The following is a 27,987-nucleotide window of genomic DNA, read 5'->3' as shown; positions in this document are numbered from 1 at the left end:
TTGTTTTATCTTTCTTTCTCCTTACTTACTTTTTCATCAATTCCTACATTCTATAGATGGAATGTTTGCTTACTCGCTGTAATTATCTCTGTCTCCTTTCTGTATGTCATTTGTATTAGTATATAGTTTTCATCACAAACTACATGTACATTTATAACAGAGTTGGTGCATATATTTAATATCACAGTTTTCTGATTGTAAATAGCCTCTTCAGCCATTCATCTTTTAGCTAATTTCTAGGTTGGTTGATATCCTTGATGGGATATTGATTTATTTAATTTACCACACTGTCCTTTATTTTCCTACCGCAACAAGAACCAACATTAGAACCTCCTTCTGCATCAACGATCATGGTGGCACCAGAAAGTACAAACTTGCCAATTACAGGTATTGTGTTTAGCTAACCATAAACCTTTCAAACACTCACAAAGCGTGACTTGCAAAAACAGTTGCCTTATCATATTTCTTGAGGAATTATTTTCTTACTTTCAGTTTACATTTGCTCTTTTTCTGTCAATTTCTCTATTTGTGCATCTCCTGTCAATTTACCAACTATGGACCTTATATTGTGTTTGGCAAGCATGGACTGTACCACAAGTGTTGCAGATGTCCCATCAGCAATATTACAAGAGCCACAGCTATAATGTACTTGTAATTAGGGGTGGGCGGAATTTGCATAGTCGCACTACGCAAAGCTCCGTGAAACGGTAAAAAATCTCTGCGAACACGCAAAAGTTCCGCGAAGAAGTTAAATTGCTTGTTCCGCCCGTTCGTGATGCTTTTTTCCTGTTCGCGAACGCTGTTTGCATGCTCGAGGAGAAATATCTTGCAAGCAGGCATTTTGAAAGCGCGAACAAACAAAAAATTCCGCGAGAAAGCGGATCGCAGAATTTTGGGCAATTCCGCGTTCTCCGCGGAACGCAAAATTACCCAAATTCCGCGAGCAGAACGGAATTTACCACCCAGGTCTACTAGTAATATGGCAGAGAAAATATCTGTCTCTTTTCGGGTAGAAGACACAGATCACTAATCTCTTATAATACTCTATATACCTAATTTAAGGTTGTGTGTGATACAATCCTCTGTAAAAAACATAGGGGATCTCCTGTCCACCTTAGTGTATGTCCATTATATCCTACGGCAAATTGTAATACAGCGGATAGGTATTCTTACTTGTTTTTGGTGTGACTCATCAACCAATGTCAAAATTAAATCCTATATCATGAAAAACAATGCCATACTCATTGCGTGCTTCAAGATTTTCCAAACAGATTAAACTGACTGATGACATTTATGTTTTGAATCTGTTCTTTTTGCAGTAGAAACAACAACAGAAATGATTTCTACATCAACCATGACACCACAAGGTAGAGTCAAAAAAACTTCATTTAAAGCTACCCACTTTAGTATTAAATTCTTCTTTCTCACTGCTTCTAAGGTTGACTTTCAAATCAAGGTGGTTTTTTTTTTACCACTTTTGTTCGTATCTCTCATTTTGTCAAAAAATTTTGTTTTCATCAATCAGCTAATCTCCTACCGCAACAAGAACCAACAACAGAATTTCCTTCTACATCAACGATCAGGGTTACATTAGAAAGTACAATATTGCCAAATAAAACTACAGGTAATTGGTTTAGCTGTTTTTCAAACACTCACAAAGCGTGACTTGCAAAAACTGTTGCTTTATCATATTTCTTGAGGAATTATTTTCTTACTTTCTTTTTAATATTTCCTCTGTTTCTGTCAATTTCTTTATTTGTGCATCTCCTATCATTTTACCAACATGTGTTTATTATTAAAATATGAAAACTATGGGCCTTATTTTGAGTTTGACAAGCATGGACTGTACCACAAGTGTTACAGCTGTCCCATCAGCAATATTACTAGAGCCACAGCTATAATGTACTTGTAATATGGCAGAGAAAATATCTGTCTCTTTTTGGATAGAAGGCACAGTCCACCAATGTCTTATAATGCTCTATATACCTAATCTAGATTTGTGTTATAAGACCCTCTGTTAAAAATGTGGGGGATGAGGGCGTGGCCGAGCTGCCAATGGAGTAGGGCGCATCTTGCGGTGTCTCCGTCCTCCTTCCGTTGGCCCTGATGAATCCGGAGGCATTGGGACCCAGGGAATAAGAATAGACACAGAGCCCTATCACAGCTTGCATCAACCCTACATTTCAGGAGACTGACTGAAGGACTACGAGCCGAGAGCCCGACCAGGAAAAAGGGCCGGACCCGCCATATTGGAGTCAGGCGTGGTTGAGATAGCGCATCTCTGGGACGCCTAGAGCTCTTCGACCACCGACCGGAAGTCATCCCTCAGGGCTGCTTCATGGGCCTTGGGCGGTAGAAAAACAAGAAGGCCCTGCCACTGACTGAACGGCCCCGGGTGCCAGAATTCAGAGGTGCCATTTTGTGGACCCCAGAGCCTGGATGGACTTCGCCTGCTGCCTTCTTCCCCTGCCTCAGCGGGATGCCCATGAGCTGTGGTGGATTCGGCTGGGGCCCCACACACCTGGATGGGGTACCCAGAGGCCTCATCCTGTTCCCCTGTTCAACCGCTGCCTGCACCCACCCTCCCACCTCCCTCCCTTTAGGCCTGCACGGATCAGCAGAAGCCCTCAAAACACAGGGATCGGGGGGCTCATCGCAACACCCTGCCTTCATCAACCAGGCCAGGCCAGGTGAGAGAGTTGTGACTGTCGTTGGGGCTGATGGGGGGGGTAGCGATCGGCCGTGTGATCGTGCTTCAGTCGAATTCCCCGCTACCTCTCCCCTAAGCACCTCCTTATCTGTAGGACGAACCTCCACATTATATTGGGATTCTCTGCAGGTACGGTCATCCTTTGTTGGAGTGACAGACCAGAGATTGTTTCAACGTATAACCTTTATGCTACACTGCGTATATTTGCAGATATTCGTTATGGGAACTGCGGTTGGGGACTTTGACCAAACGCAATTTGTGGGATCCGGCATAAGATAGTGAAGGAATGGATGACTGAGTCTAATTACGACGTCTATTTACAGACATTCAAAATCTTTGTCTTCACACCTACTACCGGTACGCTGTGCTTTGGGGTGCCGGGTTTCTTTGCCTATGCCTCATAGCCTTGAAAAAGTCAGTTGGACGAAACACGTGTCAGCTGCCAGTGTGTGTTTTTGTGTATGAATTCCTGAGAAGAAAAGATTAAGAGAATAAAGAGAAAGAAACACCTCAATGGACTCCCTTTGATTACTGTATTGTCACTGTCTATTTTACAAAATGGACTAATATCTCTGTGTGCCTCGGCAAATGTGCATGTCATTTGTAAACTCTACGGAGATGCGTTTCTTTAGAGTTTTTGTCTCCTTAAGGGTGGAAGGAGACCTATTGCTTTGACAGCCCCACATTATACTATATAGATACGTATACTACTTTCCGGTTATTTTGTTATAAAGATGTACATTCGCAAATTAGCATTGCCACCTCTGTGCTTTTGTGGGCTGGGGCCTGGCAGATGGCGTCTTAGCCCCTGCTTGCATCTACTTGCCTGCCTCTGCTGACTCCTCTGAGGGCTGCATGATCCAGTAGTGGCCCCAGGGATGGGGGGATTAGGGAGCCCACTATGCCGCTCTGTATCTACTGGCCAGGTGAAAACTTCTGTGGGTCCACTCACTGGTGGGTGGTGGGGTGGGGGAGCGATCGGCCAGCCGTGTGGTCATGCGATGAGCGGTTCTCCCCGGTGGAGGATTGACTGGGTCCCGGTGCATACTTTCAGGCAATAGTTGGCTGTGCTGAGACCCATCCCTCTCACCTTGGTGCCCTGAGGCCTCCTTTCCTGCCCACCTCCGCTACCACCTACAATCCACCACAGCTTTTTGGCCAGGGCCCTCCCTGGTCCCTGTAACGTTGATCCTAGGAAGTTGGGTCTGGAGAGGCTTAGCTTCGCAAAAGACACCGTCACTGGCATCCCCACTGTCAGCCAAATAGTGGCGCGATCCAACACCCTGGTGGAGGGCTGCTACTGGGACCAGTGGGACGGGAGGGAGAGATCGGCTGCGTGATCGAGCAGCAGGCGTGTCCTCTACTCCCTCCTGCCTCCTCATTGTCCCTACTCCACAGACATACTCCCTGCAGCCGAGAGAAGGGTGGCCTGCTGTGCCATCGGGGTTTGGGGTGGCATCCCCTTTCCATTGGGATACAGAGATCAAGAATCTGAGGCTGAGGGTGAATCTCATCCTCCTCGCCTACCTCTCTCCCTCACAGTTTGGTCGCCTTGGATTGACCCCCATCTCCCGGAGACATTGGAATCCTTAGCCCTGGCACCTCGCCACGACGAGGGGTCCCTACACTAGAATAAAGTGTTCTGGATCTGGACTGGGCAGGAGTATTCTTAGCCAGTCTGTCGAGCCCCCCTCCATACAGTAAAGTGGACATAGGATCCCAGAGATAGTTGGAATTAGAGGGATAGGAACTGCTTCCTCTTCTGCATCCTGACAGCCGAGCTACTACTTAATTGCTCCATACACCGTGGAATCCCCTGCCCCAGACCTTAATGCCTGTGTGGAGGGGGGTTGGGGAGCTGGGGTGACGGGATCCGAGCAGAACATGCCTTGTGTGAAGGCGGGAAGGGAGACCACTTTGGCCCCTGCAAGGGACGTAACGGTACCATTTCTGTGGCTGGAAACAAATCCCGCCACAGCAGCAACCCCGAATCCCCCGATCGCGGTGGCCTCTGGGGAATCGGAGACAAGCCTCCTCACACAAGCATTCATGACTAATTTCTTGCAAGAAATAAAGTCTGAAATTGGATCCCTTAAATCTGACTTTAAATCATGTCTCTAAGACCTGAAGTGCGATGTGGCTGAAATTGGGGGGAGGGTGGACGACTTGGAGCAGACGCTCAATACACGAACGGAAAAGCAAGAAGACCTCTGGCGCAGGATGTCAGCATTAGAAGAACAACCTATAGAGCTCCAAATCAAACAAGAGGACTTGGAAAATAGGATCGGGAGAAACAACCTTGGTATCCGAGGCGTTCGAGGGGTGAGGAAGGGCAAACCATAATGACATTCTCAGGGGACCAGCTCCAGGCAGTAAGGGATGATGACGACCCCCCACTGCCCACACTGTACAGGGCCCACCAGACTGCGACTTCACGCGGTGGCCCTGGCCTAGTGCCAGACATCGTCACCCGATTGCACTACTTCACAGCGAAGGACATAATCTTCTGAGCCGCCGGGCTAGAATCCAGAGCTGACCTTTGAAGGCCATCACATATAAATATTCCAATATCTGTCACATTGCGATGGCGTAAGGATTTCATACCGGTCACAGAAAAACTGAGAGAACTGAATGTCAAATACCAATGGGGCCATCCGTTTGCCCTGTCCTTACGTGGGAGGGCCAATGGAGGTCAAGACGATCCCTAAACGAAGCTCAGCAATTACGCAAGCTGTCCATGGACTCCCACCCTGCCATCCCAACCTCACTACACATCCGGTCTAGAACCCCATTGCGTCCCGACTGGACAACTGTGCCACTATCCAGGGGCAAGCCCCCACGGGCGAGTGGCTCATCTCTACAAGCCAAGCAGGATATCATCCAACACCTGCAGTCTCTGGAGGGCAAACGATTGCTGACCCACTCTCTGCCTGCCATGTCTGCATCTTCACCCCGAGCATCATAGACATTGAACTTTCTTATGCCAAGAACCTCAGGCCCCAGGTGCCCATACCTGACGGCAAGACCCGGTGTCCCAGGGGAGGACCCCTTCCCCCTTAAGCACTATAGTCAGACCCCTGGACGAGGAGACCACATCCTGCAGCACAACCTTCTCGACCCACCCCCATTCAACTGGTCCCAAGGGAAGTGACTTCTTTAATGACCCTGCTCGTTATCATAGGGTCTCTCCAGGACTTGAATGGTCTGTTATGGCCTAGTTGACTGTTCTTTTTTACCTACTGTTGGAATGCTCTCCCCTCTGTTTTCCTCTTCACCCCTGAAACCTCGAGGAGCTGGCAATATCAAACCCCCACACTTTTGCTTCACCCCGCTTCTGCAGTCACACCTCCTGCGTCAGGTCAAGGTAGACAACAGACCATATTTCCCCTTCCGTTCCTCATATATATGCGCGTGGCGAGGCCCCAGATAGTATGCAAACCCTCTCCTTTGAGGATAGGGGATGGTCCACATACACTTACACAGTCTCCTCACATAAGTATCAATGGTGCAGCCTAATTTTCTTTCACTCAATGTAAAAGGGCTAAATGCTCCTAATAACAGGTGACAAATTTGGCGATACCTCTTTTTTTTTTGTCCTCATTCAAGAAAGAAAGTGAGTGGTCTTAAAGCAGCACCATGGCACCCTCCTGGACCCAATAGAGGGGACACGCAGCCCTGTGAATCTCTATCCACCTCAAGGGTTCCTAGAGTCGCCAACCACAAGACTCTTGGAAGTTAACAAGGATTAGTATCACTCCCTCGGTTTCTGCATAAACCATCTTTCCAAAAACTCACTTGTTGGCGATACCTCTTGATGCAAGACCCAAATATTATCCTTCTTCAGGAAGCTCATCAACTGCGCACTGACGTAAAGCATATGGCCCATACCAAGTATCCCATCCAATACTGGGCTTCATCTCTCACTAAAACAGCCGGGGTGACTATCCTCATTAAAATGGGCCTCAACCTGCAGTTAACCCACTTGACACAGATGGGGAAGGCCGTTACCTAAAACTTGAATCTCTACCTAATGGCAAACACTTAACATTGATCAATGTGCACGCCCCAATCAATCACAGGATATATATCTAAGGACTATTCTCACGAACCTTGCCTCACAGGAGGATGACCATATGCTACTTGGGGGCGACCATAACTTGGTATGGAATCCCCTACTTGACCGCAGTGTGGCATCTTACCAGGGAACGGAAGCCATGTCCGCAGCATTAAAACGGAACATCACAGCCCTGGGCCTCATAGACGCTTGGTGCTATAAGGCTCCAGACGAACAGGACTTTATCTTTTATTTCCACATCTACCATTCGTACTCGCGCATTTATTTTCTTTTTATTTCGCAATCCCTCATCCGGATGCTGGATTCGGCAAGCATACCGGACATATCTACCTAGGATCCCGCACATATTGAGATCTCACTGGGCGATATTGGGATGTCCGCTCATTTCTCGCATCGCTGGCAGCTCCCCCCATACATACTGCATGACCAGGTCAACGTGGCAGAAATACGGCAAGCAATTCAATCCTACTTTGAGACGAACGCCCTGCGGATACCAACAGTCACACCCTGTGGGATGCCTTCAATGTGACCATTTGTGGTAGCTCCCCTCCCTTGCAATTGCTAGGACACGAGAGGCCAGACTAGTAGAGGTAGGGATAACCAGGGACATAAAAGCTCTGGAACTTCTGGATCACGCGACACCCTCTCGCCAGCACCAGAAACTGTTGGCTTTCCTTCGCGGCCAACTCAGGGCACTGCGGGTCAATAAAGCAGAGCACTTGCTGCTTACCTTATAGCAAAAATATTATGAGGGGGAGACAAGGTCGGTTCTCTGCTGGCCCCCGACTCCAAGCAAATGTCTCGTGGGCCACATCAACAAGGTTAAAAAGGAGGATGGTTCATGGGCGACCTCTGAACCCGACAAACAGCAGGCATTTCATACATTTTTCTCTGCCTTATATAGACAGGGTGAAACAATCCAAGAGGAGGTTGGCCACTTTCTTGAGTCTTGCTCATGGCAACCCCTCGACCCCTCTCACGCGGAACACCTTGAGGCCCACTCACACTAGATGAACTCCGAAAGGCCTTGGGGAGCCTGCCGGTGGGTAAGACTCCAGGCCCTGATGGGCTTACAGTTCCCTTATACCGCTTGTTTCTCCCCTAAATGCAAGATAGCCTCCTCACGCTTTTTAATTTGTTCACTAACAGCGCTAACTTGACCCCTACGATGACTCGCACTGGGATAGCTCTAATACCCAATCCTGGAAAGGACCCAACATCATGCGCATCCTATCATCCCAACTCTCTCCTCAATATAGATGACAAGCTATATAACTCCTAGCAAACCAACTAGAGCCATATCTCCCTAACTTGGTAGAGCCTGATCAAGAGGGATTCATACCCCATTGCCAAGGGGCAGATAATATCCGACGCTTAGCCCACCTCGTGAAAAAAGTTCAGTGGTGATGTCTTCTCTCTGTTGGTGCTGAGAAAGCAATTAATAGGGTAGATTGAGCCTTTCTAAGAGCAGTATTACAGAGATCGGACTTGGGCTGGTCATGGTCTACCGGATTATGGCCTCCTACATTTCTCCCTCGGGCAAATTAGGGAAAATTGACTCCTGGCCCCCACAGTACATATTCGTAGAGGAACCTGGCAGGGCTGCCCGCTATCCCCTTCACTTTTTGCCCTTGCAGTAAACCCCGTGCAATAGCCATCTGTTGATCTCCCACTATTCATGGCATTCCCTTTGGAGGGGAGGATCACAAAGTCACTTTTTTCGCAGATGACCTACTGCTCACTATGACCAGGCCTGAGACTCCCTACTGGCGCTGATATACCTTCTTCATGGGTTCGAATGTGTACCAGGACTTAAAGTCAATATAGCAAAGTCACAGGTGCAGAACCTAACATTCCCTCCGCCAGAGGTCCTCCCTTACCCCGTTTCAATGAGCGGCTAACTTTATTCGATATTTGGGCTTCAACGTAACTGCTTCACTATCCTTGTGGTTTTAGGCCAATTGGCCAGGATCCGACGCTCGGATCGGCAGGATCTAAGACGTTGGAAAATGCTTCCGATATCATGGCTAGGCCGACTCAACGCAGTGAAAATGTCTATACTGCCTAAGGTGCTCTACCTCTTCCAAGCACTCCCCACGCCAATTCCCCAAGCAGATATTGTTCACCTCCAGAGGGAAGTAAACTACTTCATCTGGGACAAGGGCAAACCACAATTCTCCAATACAATTTGAATGCTACTTAAAGAATGGGGAGTCTTGCCTGTCCTAACTTTCTTATCTACTATTGGGCGCCACACTTGCGCTACATCTCTGAGTGGGTGGTTCGCGAGAGTGAGAAACATTGGTTCCACATAGATCGAGCGGTAGCATGCAGACCCCTGTGGGACCTGGCATGGTTGCCGCGTAGTGTCTACATCGCTACATCGCTACTCCCATGAGAACTGTTTTGGGTATATGGGCTAGACTGGCTGAGAGTCGGAGCCTCACCTCCTACCCCTCTCCCAATACTCCACTGGCCCTTCCCTCAAGCCTTGCAGCCCAACTCCTTTTAAGCTTGGTCTGTGGGGAATGCCACATGATTAGCGACCTATTTGAGGGAGATACTTTTAAAACCTTTTACCAATGCAGACAGGACTTCAACCTCCCTGCCACGGCACAAATGCAGTACTATCAGCTTCGACATTGGCTACACACTCCCAAAGGCAGACAGGGGGCCGCACACAATCTTACCTCTTTTGAGATAATGGTACGAGCCTTTGACTGCTCAAGGGGAATGATTTCACGTACATACTGAGTCTTGCAACACTAACTTGCTACTCCTACACTCTTATCAGCGGCAATGAATCTCTGACACCTCTAAAGATATTCTCACAGAGCACTGGGAACAGCTGTGGAGGGATATACCGAGGACCTACAGGAGCATTGCTCAGCCGGGAACGGCTTATATGGTAATGACCTGCTGGTCTACACACCAGCACGAATCCACAAGATGTTCCCTACCTCCTTGCCCATGTGCTGGCACTCGGGCATAGGCTTCTACATTCATATGGTGGTCTTACCCCACATTGATGCTTTTCTGGAAAGATGTGTTGAGTCACATCAAAGATACAGGTTTTTTTCAGTTAACATGTTTCTATGGACAATGGCGGACATATACCTATATGGCGAATCACTCTCTTCTACCTGGATTATCTTCCCATAACAGACACACTACACTGTACTATATCCCAAATATGCAAATGTATGCTACAGGGCCACACCCTGTGGACTTTCTTATCTAGCTGGAAATGTATTTCTTGCATATGCCAAAGTATTACTAGTCCATATGGTTGATATTAGCACTGTATGTATTGTTTGTTGGTGCACATTTTTTATGAAACAATAAAACAAGTTTTAAAAAACCATGGGGGATCTCCTGTCCATGTTAGTGTAAGTCCATTATACCCTACGGCAAATTGTAATACAGTGGATGGGTATTATTAATTGTTTTCAGAGTGCCCTATCAACCAATGTCTAAAACAAACTTCTGTCTTTTTTTTTTATTTCAAGAAGTTTTATTACACATTTTTTTAAAAAAAGAAACAGGAACACATTTGTAGTCCCGTAACAGGGTTTGCATCGCCACATCAAATTGCTTTTGTCTATAAACTTCTGTGCTTACTCTACCTGTGTTAATATTCCAGAAAGAAAGGAAAATAGAAAGGAGCATGAGAGCTAAGAGGTGAAAGAAGAGATAGAAGACAGACACACGAGAATTAAGTGCATAAACCTTTCTGTCTTGAAACAATGCAGTACTCATTGTGGGTTTTAAGATTTTCTGAACAGTTTAGACTGACTGATGATTTCACAGTAGAAACAAGAACAGAAAAAAATTCTACTTTAACTGTGAAACCACAAGGTAGAATCATAAAAAAATCAATTAAAGCTATTCACTTTCGTATACAATTCTTCTTTCTCACTGCTTCTGAGGTTGACTCTCAAATCAAGGAGTTTCTTTCAACACTTTCGTTCATATCTTTTATTTTTGACATTGTTTTTGACTCCATACATCAATCGATCCCGTCTCCATTGGCCTATTCTTCATTTCTTTCATTTATCATTCTGTCGTTAATTTTTGTACCTGATTTAAAAAAAAAAAAAAATTTTGTGATGCATCAAAGTATTTAGACGTACAGTATGTTACCCATTGTAAATTCTAACAGTAAATTCAACTTCAGCAGTATATTGATTTTTAATAATATTATCTATTTGTTCTCTTGTAACAAGAAACACATACAGAACCCCCTTCTACTGCTTCTACCAATATGGAGTCTGAAAGCAGAAGCATAGCAATTTTAACAGCAGGCAAATAATAATCTGTGGAGTTTACAAAACTTACTTCTCACAGTTACAAAGTTTGACTAGCAAGCACATGTCATATGTAAAATAAATTTTGTTTTATCTTTCTTTCTCCTTACTTTTCCATCACTTCCTACATTCTATACTTGGAATGTTTGCTTACTTGCTTTAATTATCTCTTTGTCCTTTCTGTATATCATTGCATTAATACACAGTTTGCATCACAAAATACATGTACATTTATAACAGAGTTGGTGCATACATTTAATGTAACAGTTTTGTGATTGAAAATATCTTCTTCAGCCATTTATCTATTAACTAATGTCTAGTTCCGGTTGATATCATTGATGGGATATTGATTTATTTCATTTAACACACTTCCTTTATTTATCTGCCGCATCTAGAAACAACAACAGAACCTGTTTATACATCAACCATTATAGTGATATCGGAAAGTACAAACTTGCCAAGTACAACAACAGGTAATCTGTTTAGCTAAGCATCAACTTTTCAAACACTCACAAAGCATGACTTGCAAAAACTGTTGCACTAACATATTTCTTGAGGAATTATTTACGTAGTTTCTTTTTAATATTTCTTCTTTTTCTGTCAATTTCTTTATTTGTGCATCACCTATCATTTCACCAACAAGTGTTTAATATTAAAATATGAAAACTAAGGGCCTTATTCTGAGTTGAGCAAGCATGGACTCTACCACAAGTGTTGGGGGTGTGTGGCTTGATGCCGATGGAGTAGGGAGCTCTGATTTGCTCTCCCTGCATTGAGCCCCCATCCAGCGACATCCCGAACACCTTGGTGGGTCCCCAGGGGCCACTGTGGGAGAAATGAGCCCCTGGGAGTGGACGGCGTTCCGGCTGTAGGTGTGGCGTGATTGCAGAGGGTGCAGGAGCTGATTCCCAGAACAGAAATGAGCAGTTGAGCAAATGAGTAAGATGGCGCCCGTGACCACTAAATAGGAAACTCCTGGGAAAGCTGAGACCGCAAGCCCATTTAGGTAATGCACTGGCATGGGGTCTAACCTGACAGGTTTCTATCAGCCCAAGAGCTGCGGAAAGAACTTGCAGAAGTCCAGAGTTAGGTTGGGGTCGGTTGCCGGGAGATTCTCAGACTGAACCGCGGGCGGTCGAGTGAGAAAATGACGTCCGCAGCTTACGCGTAGGCCATGGCCGGCACGCTCCTGCAGAGCAGGGGAGGTCTGGAGACTCCTACTGAGTCACGCTGACTTGCGGCCAGAGCTGGAGAGACCCTGCCCCCGCGAAAGCTGGGGGAAGTGCTGACTGGGTGCCAGAGCTAAGCTCTAGTGGCCACTGCGAGCCTCTGAGGAGACCTGGGCCACAGGGGCGGGACGAGTGGCCACGGCAACAGGAGGACCCAGAACTAAGGAAAGCGGAGGGCTCCAAGGAAGGAAGCCCCCACAAAGGTGACGCATGGGGGCAAGAGGCGCCCTACAAAACTGGCGAGGACCAAAGACCCCAGGTGATGAACTCACCAGGGGACCCCCTCCCCCAGACAACTCTGCCAAGGGGATCGGCCTATGATGTAAACCCCGATATGTAGAGTGGCCTGGATTAAAGATCTCCGCAGGAGGTAGGAGCAGTGGGACCGAGCTTTCTGGGACTGACCGTCTGCCAGTGCATCGAGAAGGCAGCACCCCAGAGAGAAGAGAGGAGGGGACCTGAAAAGTGGTAAGAAGCCTGGCCTAAAACTGGCCCTCACAAATCGATTAGTATTCTCCAAGTGACATGGCTATATGGGGATAACAAAGCAAGAGAAAAACAACCGTACAGCCGTGGGAACTAAAATAGACACCCTCGGAGAAGATTTTGGACTCCCCAGTGCAGACCACTGACGCCTAGCGGAGCAGGTTACCACTAATGAGAGTGCCATTAGTGAAATGAGGCCAATGTTAACCCCCACAACAGACAAACTAGAAGAGATGGAAACGCGAGCGCACACACTGGAGCTCAGAGCGGAAGAGGCTGAAAATAGATTGCGCCGCAACAACATTAGAATCGGGGGCCTCCCCGAAACATTTGAAGGTAACGACATGGTCGGGTACCTAGAGAGATGAGTCTGAGAAACCGTAGCTGAGGGCGGCCTCTCCCCCTATTTTGCTCTGGAACAGGCCCACAGAATGCCAGTGAGGACCCCCACGACTGGTAGTGGCACAACTCTTGCTCTTTACAGACCGGGATCATATCCTATGCCTGGCGTAACTGAGAGATCACTTAGTGGGGGACAACAGGACAGTCAGAATTGTCCCACACTTTTCAAGCAAGATACAAAAAAAACAAGCATCTTTTATGGTTGCAAAAAGAAAATTACGACAGACCCAATACTAGATGAAATTCCCTGCAAATCTGAGAGTGGCAACCACGGAAGGGGCGCAGTTCTTTACTACACCACAGGAAATATGGGACTGAATTGATCAACGAGAGCCTTGCAGGCAAGACCAGATTCCACAGAGAAGGCGGGAGAAGAACATGGGCCGCAGAGAGAGAGAGGTGGAAAACCCAGGTGGCGGCAATCGCATCTGCATCGCTCAGTGCCTCTGCAGCTGGAGAGACATCCTCACTGACAAGGGAGGGGTCCAGGGACTCGGACCATAGCTCCTACATGATGGGGGGCCTCAGTCAGGAACTCCCGGTAGTGACCCCTGTAATGGCAGATGTCATAATTTTAACTGTATCCTGCACGCAAGAATCAGAGGGGGAGATAGAGGAGGCAGGGCCACTGGTGAGTTATGGAGCCAAGGAAAACCGCCTGGTTCACCACCGATCTCCAAGAAGCATGAAAGCACCTGCAGACGCTTGGAGAAGAACTAGAGAAACATCAAAACACCCGAAAACTACACCACCTACAAGGATGCTATCACGGTATACCATCAATGCATCCGAACCATCAAAAGGACCTTCATCAACAACAGAATCCTCGCCAACTCCAGCAACTCAAAGGAACTGTTCAGCGTCATCCATGAATTCACCAAGCCTCACAGCGAAGCCACGGACGTCACCCCCTCCCAGGACCTCTGCGACAAACTCAGAGCCTACTTCCACCTGAAGATAAAGAACCTCTACGACAGCTTCAACGACCACACACCTGACCCCGAAGCCAACCTGCCCAGCGGCAATGCCAGCCAGACCCCCATCTCCACCTGAACACCGACCACGACCGAAGAGACCGCCTCAACCATGAAGGGCATCCACTCCGAGTCCCTCACAGGCCCATGCCCTCCCCACATATACCACAAAGCCGCCACCACCTTCGCACCTGTGCTACAATGCACCTTCAACACCACCTTTGAGACTCATTCCCCGACCACTGGAAACACGCAGAAGTTAGGCCCCTGCTCAAGGATTCCTCAGCAGACCCGACGGACCTCAAAAAGAACTTGCCCGTCTCGCTCCTCCCATTTGCAGCAAAAGTCACAGAGAAGATAGTCAATGCAGAACTGATGAGGTTCATCAAAGACAATGCCATCCTCGACCCCTCTCAATCCGGTTTCAGAAGCAACCACAGCACCGAGACCGCCCTACTCACAGCCACCGACGACATCAGCTCCCTCCTTGACCAAGTCCACACCACAGCCCTGATCTACTCGACCTGACAGCAGCCTTTGACACCGTCCCCCACCGCACACTCGCAGCCAGACTACACGACACCGGCATACAAGGCACACCCTCGACTGGATCAGATCGTTCCTCACCGGCAGGAGCCAAAGGGTCAGACTGTCACCCTTCCTCTCCGAGCCTACGAAAATCAACTGCAGAGTCCCACAGGGATCATCCCTAAGCCCAACCCTGTTCAACATCTACATGGCCCCCCTCGCAGCCATCGTCCAACAGCAAGGCCTCAGCATAGTATCCTATGCATACGACACCCAGCTCATCCTCTCCCTCACCAAGGACCCCACCACCACCAGACTCAACTTCCAGGAAGGAATGCAGGCCGTTGCAGAATGGATTAGCAAGAGGTGCCTTAAACTCAACTCAGACAAGACAGAAGTCCTCGTCCTTGGAAACCACCCCCTCAGCCTGGGACAACACCTGGTGGCCCACCGCCCTCGGCAGCCCACCAACCCCTACAGACCATGCCAAGAACCTCGGCATCATACTCAACTCCTCCCTCTCCATGAATCGACAGGTCAACGCCGTCACCTCCAGCTGCTACAACACCCTCCGCATCATCCGTAAGACCTTCAAATGGATCCCCCCAAGGCAAGGAAGACAGTCACCCATGCACTCATCACAAGAAGGCTGGACTACGGAAACACCCTCTAGGCCAGCATCAACGAGTCCCTACTCCGCAAGCTCCAGACAATACAGATCACCGCCGCAAGACTCATCCTCAGGATCCCCCAACACCAACACTTCAGCCAACTCCTACGCAACCCCACTGGCTCCCCATTGAGAAAAGAGTCACCTTCAAGATACTCACCTACACCTACAAATGCCTATACAACACCGGACCCCAATACCTCAACAACAGAATCACCCTCCATGTACCCAAACAAAACCTCAGCTCCGCCAACCTCCTTCTTGCCAAAACACCTCGCATCTGCATAGCCAAAGCAGGGGGAAGATCCTTCTACATCACAGCCAAGACCTGGAACGAGCTCCCCACTGACATCAGATGTGCCCCTCCCTGAACACTTTCAGGAAGGCTCTGAAGACCTGGCTTTTCGAATGAAACGGACCTGCTGACCCCCTCCCCCCTCAGCACCTTGAGACCCTCATGGGTGAGTAGTGCACTTACAAGTTCCCTGATTGATTGATTGATTGATTGGATCAACACACAACACGGTCATGTAGATCATTGAATGGGGGAAGCCCCAGGGGGTTGGGAGGTAATTCCTTGCCCTCCGCCTACACCTCTTGCACGATCCCTCAAGTGTTACTTCTTTTATTTGATTGCACAGACTGCTCAGAGTTTGGATGGGGGAGAATCACTCACTTGCACTGGGGTGTGGGAGTTCTGGGGTTATAAAGTTATTAGTTGGGGAAACTGCAGGGAACATATGCCAGGCACTGAGATGCTTGAATTAGTAGGGGGGTCACACAGATTCCGATAGAAATAGGGGGGCAGTCCAGACATGAATTACATCAATTGATAATAGCACAACATATTAAATTATGACCTGGAACGTTAGGGGAATGCACACAATGAGGAAGCGCCATACAATATTCTCCTACCTGAACAGGTTCATACTGCCCTGCTCCTGGAAAGTCAATATCCTGGCCCCTGATGGTGCTGCACTACATCATAGATGGCAGGGACAGGCATATTACACCTCATTCTCAGCTTTTGTTAGAGGGTGCTGATTTAGATAAGGGCGGTGTCCCCTTCCAACACATGGAAAACTGAACCGATCCAGACGGTCAGTATCTAGTTGTCACTGGCAGGTTGAATGGCCAAGATGTGACAATATTTAATATATTCGGACCTAACTCAGACCAAAGCACATTTCTGGCCAGCATGTCTGGCACACTAGCCTCCTACCTGCTGCATTCCACCATCCTGGGGGAGACTTCAACCGCGTGGCTGATCTGACATTAGACTACTCTCCCATCCCCCGCTCAGCAATGCCCGTCCAACAGGACAGCAAGGGCCTTCAAGAGCGGCAGACCACATGGAGACGCATGCACCCGATAACTAGGGACTATACTCATTTCTCACATATACATGACCTTCACGTTCGGTTGGAGGCCATTTTGTGCTCCACTGATAGCCTGACGCGCAATATATCAGACCACAATCTGGTCCTGATGTGACGAAGATGGGGAACGAGCCAACAGCGCATTCCTACCTGGTGGCTTGAATTGGAGGTGCTGGAGGACCAGGTCTTCCTTGCGGACACTAGAGGTCACATAATACACTACTTCTCTGAAAACACAGACATCGGGGCAGATTTATGAGGGACTTGCGCCCCTTTTACGCCGCTGTTGCGTCGCTTTTGTGACGCAGCGGCGGCGTAAACCCTGCGCAATGTTGCGCCCCATTTACATCGTGACGCATCTATGGAGATGCGTCACGGTGTAAAGCCCTGCGCCACGTGAAACCTGCGTCAGGTTTCACGTGGGCGTTTCGACACCGGGGGGGCGTTCCGTCGCAGGAACGCCCCTGAAAAGTGACTCAGTGAAATCTATAAGATTTCACTGAGTCACTTTCCCAACGCTAATGCGTCAAAACCCTGCGCCTGCTTGAAGCAGGCGTAAGGCTTGACGCACCATGTTAGGGATAGGGTAGGTTGGAACAGTGCTGGAGTTGCGTCGCGCTTGCGACGCAACTTCAGCACTGCGCCAACCTTACGCCGGCAGATGCGTCACGTATCTGCTTGTCCTTGCGTCACGATGCACCGCATTGTAAAAGCGGCGCATCTGCGGTGGCGCAAGGGCAAACTTGCGTGACGCATCTTCCCTGGTACATCCATGCTGATTTGCAGGGATGCGCCAGGGAACATAAATCTGCCCCAAAGTCTCATCCAGACTGATGGAATGGAACACCTTTATGGTGGTAGTCCGGGGCTGATGCATGGCAACTTTCATTGGTTTGTGCTGCATGCTGGTAAAAGACGAGGCGAACGCAGACCATGAACTACTTGAAATAGAGAAACAGAGACCTGGGCATCCAGAGATCCGACAGGAGCTCCTGGATGTGAAATAGAAGGTAGCCACCCAATAGGAATGACCGAGATGCTAAAAAATACATGAAGCAAAACCATGCAGAGAGAGACAGGATGTGATGCCTACTGGCCTGGCTGGCCAACCCAACCTGCAGGGGTAACTGTATCATGGAAATTCCAGACCATGCCGGGCAACACCTGTATAGACAGGAGGAGATAAACAGCAGGTTTTCAGGAGTTTTATGTGACTCTTTACAAGAGCACAAGGAGACGTGAGGAGATGGAGATAATAGACTGAGCATACCCTGCCAACTTATGGCGAACAAAGCAAAACCAATGGAAACGATGGACAGAGTGTTGAACATTGCAAGCACTCACCCCCAGTTAACTGATCTGGGTTTAATCCATCACCGTTCTTTAGCCCACTCTGCCACCCCAGTTCAGACATGGCCATATGCAAATCAGTCTGACCCTGTGCCTCATGGGAACAGTCCAGCCCGAACTGCCAAGCCATGTCTTCCCTGGACCGGAAACAAGCTTCCATAAGTTGGCAGGGTATGCTCAGACGTGAGTCCCTTGCTCACTTTGCCACTGGATTCAAGCAAGTCTGGCTGAAGATGGCTGAAATGCCAGAAACTGGTCCTAGGAAGCTTGTTTCCGGTCCAGGGAAGGCATGGTTTGGCAGTTTGGGCTGGACTGTTCCCATGAGGCACAGGGTCAGACTGATTTGCATATGGCCATGTCTGAACTGGGGTGGCAGAGTGGGCTAAAAAACGGTGATGGATCAAACCCAGATCTGTTGACTGGGTGTGAGTGTTTGATTGGTTCTGATGCTCCGTCCATCACCACCCCCATTTGTACCGCTTTGTTCGCCATAAGTTGGCAGGGTATGCTCAGACGTGAGTTCCTTGCTCACTTTGCCACTGGATTCAAGCAAGCCTAGCTGAAGACGGCTGAAATGCCAGAAACCGGTCCTAGGAAGCTTGTGTCCAGGGAAGGCATGGCTTGGCAGTTCGGGCTGGACTGTTCCCATGAGGCACAGGGTCAGACTGATTTGCATATGGCCATGTCTGAACTGGGGTGGCAGAGTGGGCTAAAAAACGGTGATGGATCAAACCCAGATCTGTTAACTGGGTGTGAGTGTTTGATTAGTTCTGATGCTCCGTCCATCACCACCCCCTTTTGTACCGCTACAGAGTGATAACGGCAGTGATTAGGAGACAGTTGGGGGGTGGGCACAGTGGAACCTAAACACCCTTCCACAAGCTGTTATATAGGAACGATTGGGGCAGGATCAAGGCAGCCATGTGCCTATATAGAGCGATTGGCAAGGACTCTCTCCAACCCTTGACAGAACTGAGGGACAGATGGGCGGCAGGCTTGGGCATTCCCAGGGAAGGTAAGGACTAGGAGAATACACAGAACAGAACCTCTAAGATCTCAAGGAATGCCCTATTCAAACTCATTAACTATTTTGTTCTTCATTAGGCCTACCTCACCCTGGAACGCATTAACCGATACTTCCACAGGGAAGACGTGGGAGGCCCACAATGTGGGGAAACCAGGGTGGATATGCTGCACATGTTCTGGAGCTGCCCAACCTTATACACATACTGCAGGAGGTCATGGCTGAAGTGGCAAAAATAACTGAAAGAGTGGTTCCCTGTGCGCCGGCACACTAACTCCTAAGACTATTTCCCCACACATCTAAGTCGAGGGTCACTGATAATATTCCAAGACCTTGCTTTCATACTGGCCAAGCGTGAAATCACAAGACAATGGAAGAAACCTGGGGGGGCTCGAACAGCTGGATGGAAAAAAGAGCTCTAAACCTGGGCAGTTTGTGACAGTAGGATACTACTCAGGAATGCACGCAGGGATAGGCTAAACTGAGCGAGCTAGAGCATGGGAGGCACTGGTAGAGAGTATGAGAAACCCAGAGCCAGAATCAGGCGAATCCTCGTCCTCGACACACTTCCGACAGGGAAGCCAAATACATCAAGAGCCTGAAGGGGATATAGAGCGGGCACACCTTGTTGAGTAAAAAATAAAAGAATATGAGAGGACTGATGTAGGGATACTAGGGACTGGGTACAACCAGAAGGGTAAGGACAATGGATCAATCAGAGATCAGTCACCCAGTATAGCTGAATACTGTCTGTGATCTGCAATAGGGGAATGGGTAGGGGGAAGTTATTGTTCATGAAAGAGATAAACAGTACGTTGATGACATAAATATTAACATATGTAAAAAAAGTGATATCAGCATGCAACAAAATGAATGTAACGATGACAATGAAACTGAATGTTTACAATGAAAAGGAACTAAAATGTGTTTTAAAAAAAATAGGCTGTACCACAAGTGTTGCAGATGTTCCATCAGCAATATAACAAGAGCCACAACTATAATGCACTTGTTATATGGCAGGCAAAATATCTGCCTCCTTTTGGATAGAAGACACTGTCCACCAATCTCTAATACTGCTCTATATACCTAATTTAGAGTTGTGTGTGGTATGATCCTGTTAAAAACATGGGGGATCTCCTGTCCACCTTAGTGTAAGTCCATTGTATCCTACGTCAAATTCTAATACAGCAGATGGGTATTCTTAATTGTTTTTGGAGTGCCCTAACAACCAATGTCTGAAAAAAATCCATGCGGTACTCGTGCATGTTCCAATATTTTCTGATCAGGTTAGACTTACTGATAATGTTTTGAATCTGTTATTTTCACAGTAAAAACAACAGAACTTATTTCTACATCAACCATGACACCAGAAGGTACCATCAGAAAAACTTCAATTAATGCTTCCCACTTTAGTGTAAAATTCTTCTTTCTCACTGCCTCTAAGGCTGACACACAAATCAAGGATTTTTTTAACACTTTTGTTTGTATCTTTCATTTTGTCATTATTTTAGTTTCCATCCATCAAGTTAATCCCTTAGCCTTTGGTCCATTCTTCATTAATTTCATTCATCATTCTGTTGTGTATTTTTATACCTTCATTTTTTTATATTTTATTTTGTAATATGTCAAAATATTAGCATGTACAGTCTCTTACCCATAATATATGTTACCACTACATTTACCTTTAAAATATTGATTTTTTATCATTTTTTAAATATTAATAATTTTCATTTGTTCTCTTGTAACTAGAAACACAAACAGAACCCATTTCTACTTCATCTACCAATATGGAGTCTGAAAGTTCCAGCATAGCAAAGTCTACAGCAGGTAAAAAATAATCTGCTTAGTTTAGCAAATCCTCTTACTCACCGTCACAAAGCCTGAATAGCAAACACGTCATATGTAAAGTTTTGTTTTGACTTTCTTTCTCTTTTCTCACTTATTTCCTCAACTCCAACATTAAATACAAGGAATGTTTGCTTACTCCCTTTACTCATCTCTTTCTCCTTCCTGTATTTCATTCTCTCAGTATGTAGTTTGAATCACAATCAAATACCAAAACCAAATACTTTTAAAAAAGAGTTGGGGGAAAGATTTTCATGTCACAGGTTTATGATTGGAAATGGCATCTTGAGTCGTTCATCTATTAACTAATTTCTAGATATGGTTAATATCACTGATGGGATATTCATTTATATAATTTTCCATACTGTCCTTTATTTTTGTGCTGCAACAAGAAACAACAACAGAACCTCTTTCTACAGCAACCCTCATTGTGATATCAGAAAGCATAAGCTTGCCTAACTATAAACATTTCATACACTCATGAAGTGTAACTTGCAATTCTGTAGTTTACTCATATTTTTTGAGGAATTATTTTTCTTATAAGTATTTCCTCTTTTTCTGTCAATGTGTTCTTTGGTGAATCACCTTTCCTTTTAAAATCAAGTGTGTAATACTAAAATGCTAAAAGAAAGAACCTTTCTATGAATTTGGAAAGCATGGATTGCCCCACAAATGTTGCATGTGTCCCATCAGCACAATTACAAGAGCCACTGCTATAATACACTTGTAATATGGCAGACAACATGTCTACCTCCTTTTGGATAGAAGACACAGTCCACCAAACTCTAGTAATGCCCTATATACCTAATTGTTGTGATACGATCCTTAGTCACAAACATGGTGGATCTCTTGTCCACCTTAGTGTCAGTGCGCAATAGCCTTCTGCACTTTTAATAAAGCGGATGGGATAGTCGTAATTGTTTTAGGAGTACCCTGTCAACCAAAGTCTAATTTAGACCCTGGACACTGGATCATGGATACTGGACCACTGGACAGCACTACATCCTTCATGTACTATACCATTCACAGGCACACATACACCCTGCAAAGGTATTCAACAAGTGCGCAGGGCACAGATACACCACTCTTGTGCTGCACAGCACTACACATCAATCTGATGCTTTACAAAGAGGTGAAACAAGCACACACCAGCTGACATTTAAAGATGAGTGAGCCAGTAGACTTCACTCTAGTGATACAGGTTTAAAAAGGATTTATTTACTTTTACTAAACATTATACAGAATATTGCCATCACAAATCTCGTGATGTTTATTTAACTCCTGCTAAAAGGAGTAGCCTTTCAACACTATAAGGGAAGTGCTTTGGGCACCCCTCCCAGTCTAACAAGACCGCAATTCTTGAGAAAGCAATGTCATGGCACACACACATGAGCTGTGTTTGTGTATGACAATAAAACATCAGCAGTAGTAATCCAGACATCAGTACAGTTGGGGTACCCAGGTAAGAGATCCATCACCACGCAAAGGAATTTTACATCCAAAATATTAGTTGATTGGCACAGATTTGCACTGCACAGTGTATGACAATATGCAGTTATGCCCCAATTGTGCTACATGTTGACGAGACAATCAGAGGGGGTGCGGCATACGACAGGATGTTTTTTGGAAGATTATGAAAAGTATGTTGTAGTTTTCCTCCAGTTAACTGCCTGCACTGATTCCAGTCCTGGTTTTAAGTGATCTAACCCAAGACATTAAGATTGCAGTTTTAGGGGCAGATTTATGTGGGACTTGCGCCCCTTTTACGCCGCCGTGGCGTCACTTTTGTGACGCAGCGGCGGCGTAAATCCTGCGCCACGTTGCGCCCAATTTACATCGTGACGCATCTATGGAGATCCGTCATGGTGGAAAGCCCTGCGCCACGTGAAACCTGCGTCAGGTTTCACGTGGGCGTTTCGACACAGGGGGGGGCGTTCCGTCGCAGGAACGCCCCTGAAAAGTGACTCAGTGAAATCTATAAGATTTCACTGAGTCACTTTCCCAACGCTGATGCGTCAAAACCCTGTGCCTGCTTGAAGCAGGCGTAAGGCTTGACGCACCATGTTAGGGATAGGGTAGGTTGGAACAGTGCTGCAGTTGCGTCGCGCTTGCGACGCAACTTCAGCACTGCGTCAATCTTACGCCGGCAGATGCGTCACGTATCTGCTTGTCCTTGCGCCATGATGCACCGCATTGTAAATGCGGCGCATCTGCGGTGGCGCAAGGGCAAACTTGCGTGACGCATCTTCCCTGGCGCATCCATGCTGATTTGCAGGGATGCGCCAGGGAACATAAATTTGCCCCTTAGTTTTTAAAGTTTAAAATTACTACATCAATGCAAATCCAGACAGAAGTTTAATGGTTATAATTTCATGACTAGAGGTAGTTCTTGTTATTTTTGTTTTTCGGTTGGTATCCCAGATTACAGAAATTATTTAACCATCTTCCCATGTAGAAGACGGATGTATCTATACTTGCCTGCCAGAGATAACAATGTGTTCACATGAGGCACTGCCACAGCAGAACGAAAGGACACAAACCAGGTTTTACGAGCACCAAACATGCTCAATGTCGGTACTCGTGACCCTTTTTACTAACCAAAGCCACAACAAAAATTACCTTTACATTTTACAGGTAATATATGTAAAAACCACAGACACCTTTGGAATTCCAACCGAACATGTGTACGCCATTTATAAATATTTATGTTTTGCTGTAAAGGCCATTTCCAATCAGTCACAAAGATATTCCAAAGTTATTTGAAGCTGTTAGAAATTGTTTTTCTAGTTGGCAGAGATACGCACCCTGTCAAAGAACGAACCACAATCCTAGTCAGGGTAAGTCAGATATACACCCAAAATTAACCTGTGCTCGCCCTCTGGTAGTTTGACACAGAGCAGTCAGGCTTAAGAGGCAATGTGTTAAGTATTTGTGCAACAATTAAAACAGTATCACAGTGAAAACACCACAAAAAGACTTAACACCAGTTTTAAATAATAGAGAATATGTTTATGATTAAGACCAGACAAAAACAACAAAAATTCAATTGGTGGAAGTTAAGATACATTTTTTTTAAGAATAAACAGTTTTGTAGTGCTTAGAAACAAAGAACAAGTTACCTACTTTTAGTAACAATGCATGTGTAAGGACATAGGTTAGTTGTAGATTCCTTACCATAGAATTTCCCCAGGTGTCAGACTGGTTCCGGGTACTTTTCTTAACTGTACCCCTGCGCGTTGGTAGGTAGCGTCAGTCGACTCTGAATCCGTCATCGTGGTTGCCGGTATCACGTTGCGGTGCCTACTTAGACACTGGCCCTGCGTGCTCACGTCATTTCTGACATGACTTTGCACGCAAGAAGTGCAGACCCATGAAAGACACTGACCACTGGTGCGCCACAAGTACGGCCCTGTTAGGGAGTGCCTGTCCCTAGAAGTCAGTTCGCAGAGCGGGGAGGATGGAAGGGCCAGAAAGGAATCTACAACTAACCTACATCTCTTACAGATACATCGTTAGCAAAGATAAGTAACTTGTTCATCTGAAAGAGACAGTTAGTTGTAGATTATTACCTTAGAACAGATACCCCAGCAATACCATCCCTGGAGGAGGGTCTACGCACCAAGTTTACACCAGAAAGTCTTGCAGGCATGAACGGGCAAAATAGCCATCCCTACGGACTTGGCTGTCCAGGCAGTAATATCTAGTAAACATGTGCAGAGATACCCACGTTGCTGCCTGGCAGATATCAAGGAGTGGGGCTCTACGTGCCAATGCAGTGGTTGCTGCCGTAGCCCTAGTAAAATGAGCATGCAGCCCCACTGGAGGACCCATCTTCACTAAAGCGCAGCAGATTTTTATGCAAAGGACAACCCGTCAAGATAGAAGGACAGCGCACGTTTAGGGTCCAGATGGTGGAGTCTCTCCTCCTCCTTGGAAGGGTGCGGAGGTGAGAAAAAGGTGGGCAAAGTGATTGATTGTCTTACATGAAATGGTGTAACCACTTTAGGAAGGAACAAAGGCCTCGTCCTGAGCACCACTTTGTCCGGATGCACAGAGAAGAAAGGGGCCTTGGAAGATAGAGCCTGAGGTTCACTCAACCTGCGAGCAGAGGTGATGGCAACAAGGAGAGCAGTCTTCAGAGTGAGGAGCCTGAGAGGACAGTTGTGGAGAGGCTTGAAGGGAGCGCACATGAGATAAGTTAGAACAAGATTCAAATCCCACTGGGGCATTATGAAGGGAGATGGAGGAAAGAGATGAGTAATGCTCTCAAAAAATGTATTTACAATAGGGGACTTGAATAAGGATGGCTGATCTGGCAGCCGAAGAAAAGCAGAGATAGCAGCAAAATAGCCTTTGAGAGTGTTTGTTGTAAAAAAGGTCAGTGCCCTGCCAGGCCAAAGAAAGTATGTACAAAAGAACCTCGGAAAGAGGGGCAGAAAGGGGATCCACAGCCTTAGCTTTGCACCATTCCACAAACTTTTCCATCTACAGGCATATACCCATTTAGTGGAGGGATGCCTGACTGCCAAGATGGCATTACAAACTTCGGGCGGAAGGTCAAAAGCTGTCATCTGTCACAGCTCAATCTCCACGCAAGAAGGTGGAGGTTGGACAGGTTGTGGTGAAGAACGATCCCCTGCTGCGACAGAAGATCCTCCCAAAGGGGCAGTCTCATTGGAGGATCGATGGCCATGCTCAGTAGCTCAGTGTACCAGACTCTTCCTGCCCAGTCCGGAGCCACAAGAATAACTTGGGCCCGGTTGTGCTTGATCTTCTTGAGCACTCGGGGCAGACGTGGTACAGGCAGAAAGGCATATAGGAGGCCGCAGTTCCACACAGGAGTGCCGCCTTGGAAATTCCAACTTGCAGTACTGCTGACATTGTGCGTCGCCTTCTGTGGCGCACAGATCTAATCAATCCTCTCAGCACCACTAAAAGAGACCTTGCACCACCTCTAAGTAAATACGCCATTCATGATCGACCAAGCACCGATGGCAGAGTTTGTTCACCCTGGCGATCAGAGAACCTGCCATTTGTTGAACCACCAGTGTCATGCCCTGATGTTCCAGCAATGTCCAGAGGCGAAGAGCTCTTGATATAGGGTCCACAACTCAACCCAGCCCTGTTTGTTGCAGTACCACATGGTGGTGGTGTTGTCTGTGAACACCTGCACCACTTTCCCTTTGAGAGAGGGAAGGAATGCTTTCAGTGCTAGTCGGATCGCCCAGAGCTGCAGCAGGTTGATATGGAGCTCAGACTCTGCCGGAGACAAGACGCCTCTGATCTCTGCCTCTCCCAGATGGCTGCCCCATTCCTGGATTGACGCATTTGGTTGGGGAAGGGAGAGGGATCTGCCTCTGACCCAAGCTTGCTTTGTTAACCACCACTGCCGTTGTGCAGTTCCCTCTGAGATCTGGACATAGACAGAAAGATTCCCTTGATGCTGCACCCACTGGAACTTCAGGTCCCACTGCAAAGCCCGCATATGCCACCTGCCATTATCCACCAGCAGGATTCAGGAGGCCATGAGACCCAGCAGTCTCAGGGTCAATCTCACCAAAATACGGGGTAGAGGCTGAAATATAGGTATCATACCCCGAATATCCCTGACTCGCTGCTCGGGAGGCCAGGCCAGAAACTGCACTGTGTTCAGAACAGCTCTGATGAAAGGGAGTGTCTGTGAGGGAGTCAGGTGTGACTTTGGCACATTGATACTGAACCCCAGCGAGTGTAGGAGGTCCGCCGTCAACTGGAGGTAGGGTACGACAGCCTGGGGCAAGCCAGTTGTTGACATAGGGGAAGACTGGAACCCCTGATATGCGCAGATGAGCTACGACCATTGCCATCACTTTCGTGAACACCCAAGGGGCGCACAGTAAATTGAAGGTGCTCATGGCCCACCGTAAACTATAGATAGCATCTGGGGGCTGGCAGGACGGGAATATGGAAATAGGCATCCGCAAGTCCAACGCTAACATCCAGTCTCCGGGGTCGAGGGCAGACAGGACCTGAGCCAACGTGAGAATTTTTGACTTCTCCTTCCAGAGGAAGTGGTAGAGGGCCCTGAGGTCTAGAATAGGATGCAGGCTGAAACACCTTTGTCTGGAGGTTAGTCCTGACCTCAACTGAATGGAGCTCAAGGCCCAAGACCTTGGCCGCTCTTCGCACCACCACATCGTAGCCACGGTAGGGGAAGAAAGCATGCCAAGGTCTGGGAAAGTGTGCGTACCACTGGCGTCACCCAGGTCCTCTCACCAGTCCGTTTCTTCAAGCTGATCTGTTAAAGGGCCCAGCAACCCCTCCCAGTCCTCATCACCACCATCTGGGCGGTAGGGAACACCGGGGATGAACAGGGAAACAAAGTACTCTCCGGCGTCGGTTTTGATGTCGGCTGACATTGGTCCGCCTCCATCTCGGGGATGAGGATGGGGACGGCGCCAGCCGGGGGCACCGCAGGTGCTGGGAGGGGTCGTCACTGGGATCAGCACTGGGGAAGGTCAAGTGAGATTGACTGGCGTCGATCCGATCCATGCCTTGATCTTCGGGGGCCCAACGAAGGTCCAGGACACCCGACCCACTCTGCGGGGCCCAAAGGTGCATCGGCAGAGTCGGGCTGCTCAAAGAAGGGGTGTAAGGCCTCGTAAAATTGGTAGAGTTGGGCAGGGGACGCTTTGGCTCCGTGAAAAGGGTGGTGGTGTGGAGTTGTCCCTGAATCAGGCACCGGAGAAAGAGCATTGAACGACGATGCTCCGAATCCCGCATCGCATGAGCTGACTGACGGGGAGAAGGTGAAGAGTGCTTGTACTTCTTCGCCTTCTTCTTGTGTTTGGACTTACCTGAACACCTCGACGACTTGGAATGTGACGAGTAGTTGGGGCTCCGCAAACGGCCTTGAGCCCTTCCTCACTAACAAGACCGGGAATTTACTCTGCTTCTTCCTCTCCGGCATCACGCAGCGGGTCAGACTCCCCCCTTTCCTCTCGGACCCTACACTTACCACCTGCGGAG

General features: G+C 47.6%; 1 protein-coding gene across 1 annotated transcript in view; it reads left to right on the top strand.

Annotated features, from left to right (window-relative positions):
• The first annotated feature begins 318 nt into the window (after positions 1-318).
• Positions 319-27,987, top strand: part of LOC146788619 (uncharacterized) — a 1,185,638-nt gene continuing 1,157,969 nt past the window's right edge. Inside the window, exons 1-5 of the mRNA XM_085635786.1 lie at positions 319-387; positions 1,320-1,367; positions 1,526-1,624; positions 11,488-11,565; positions 20,884-20,961. Of these exons, the coding sequence (XP_085491912.1) occupies positions 351-387; positions 1,320-1,367; positions 1,526-1,624; positions 11,488-11,565; positions 20,884-20,961 (340 nt within the window). The 5' untranslated portion in view covers positions 319-350. The remainder of the gene's footprint in view (positions 388-1,319; positions 1,368-1,525; positions 1,625-11,487; positions 11,566-20,883; positions 20,962-27,987) is intronic.

The sequence above is a fragment of the Triturus cristatus genome, chromosome 11 (genome assembly GCF_964204655.1).
Source record: "Triturus cristatus chromosome 11, aTriCri1.1, whole genome shotgun sequence".
Taxonomy (NCBI): Eukaryota; Metazoa; Chordata; class Amphibia; order Caudata; family Salamandridae; genus Triturus; species Triturus cristatus.
The sequence above is the reverse complement of the archived record's forward strand: the minus strand, read 5'-3'. Positions and strand labels throughout refer to the sequence as shown.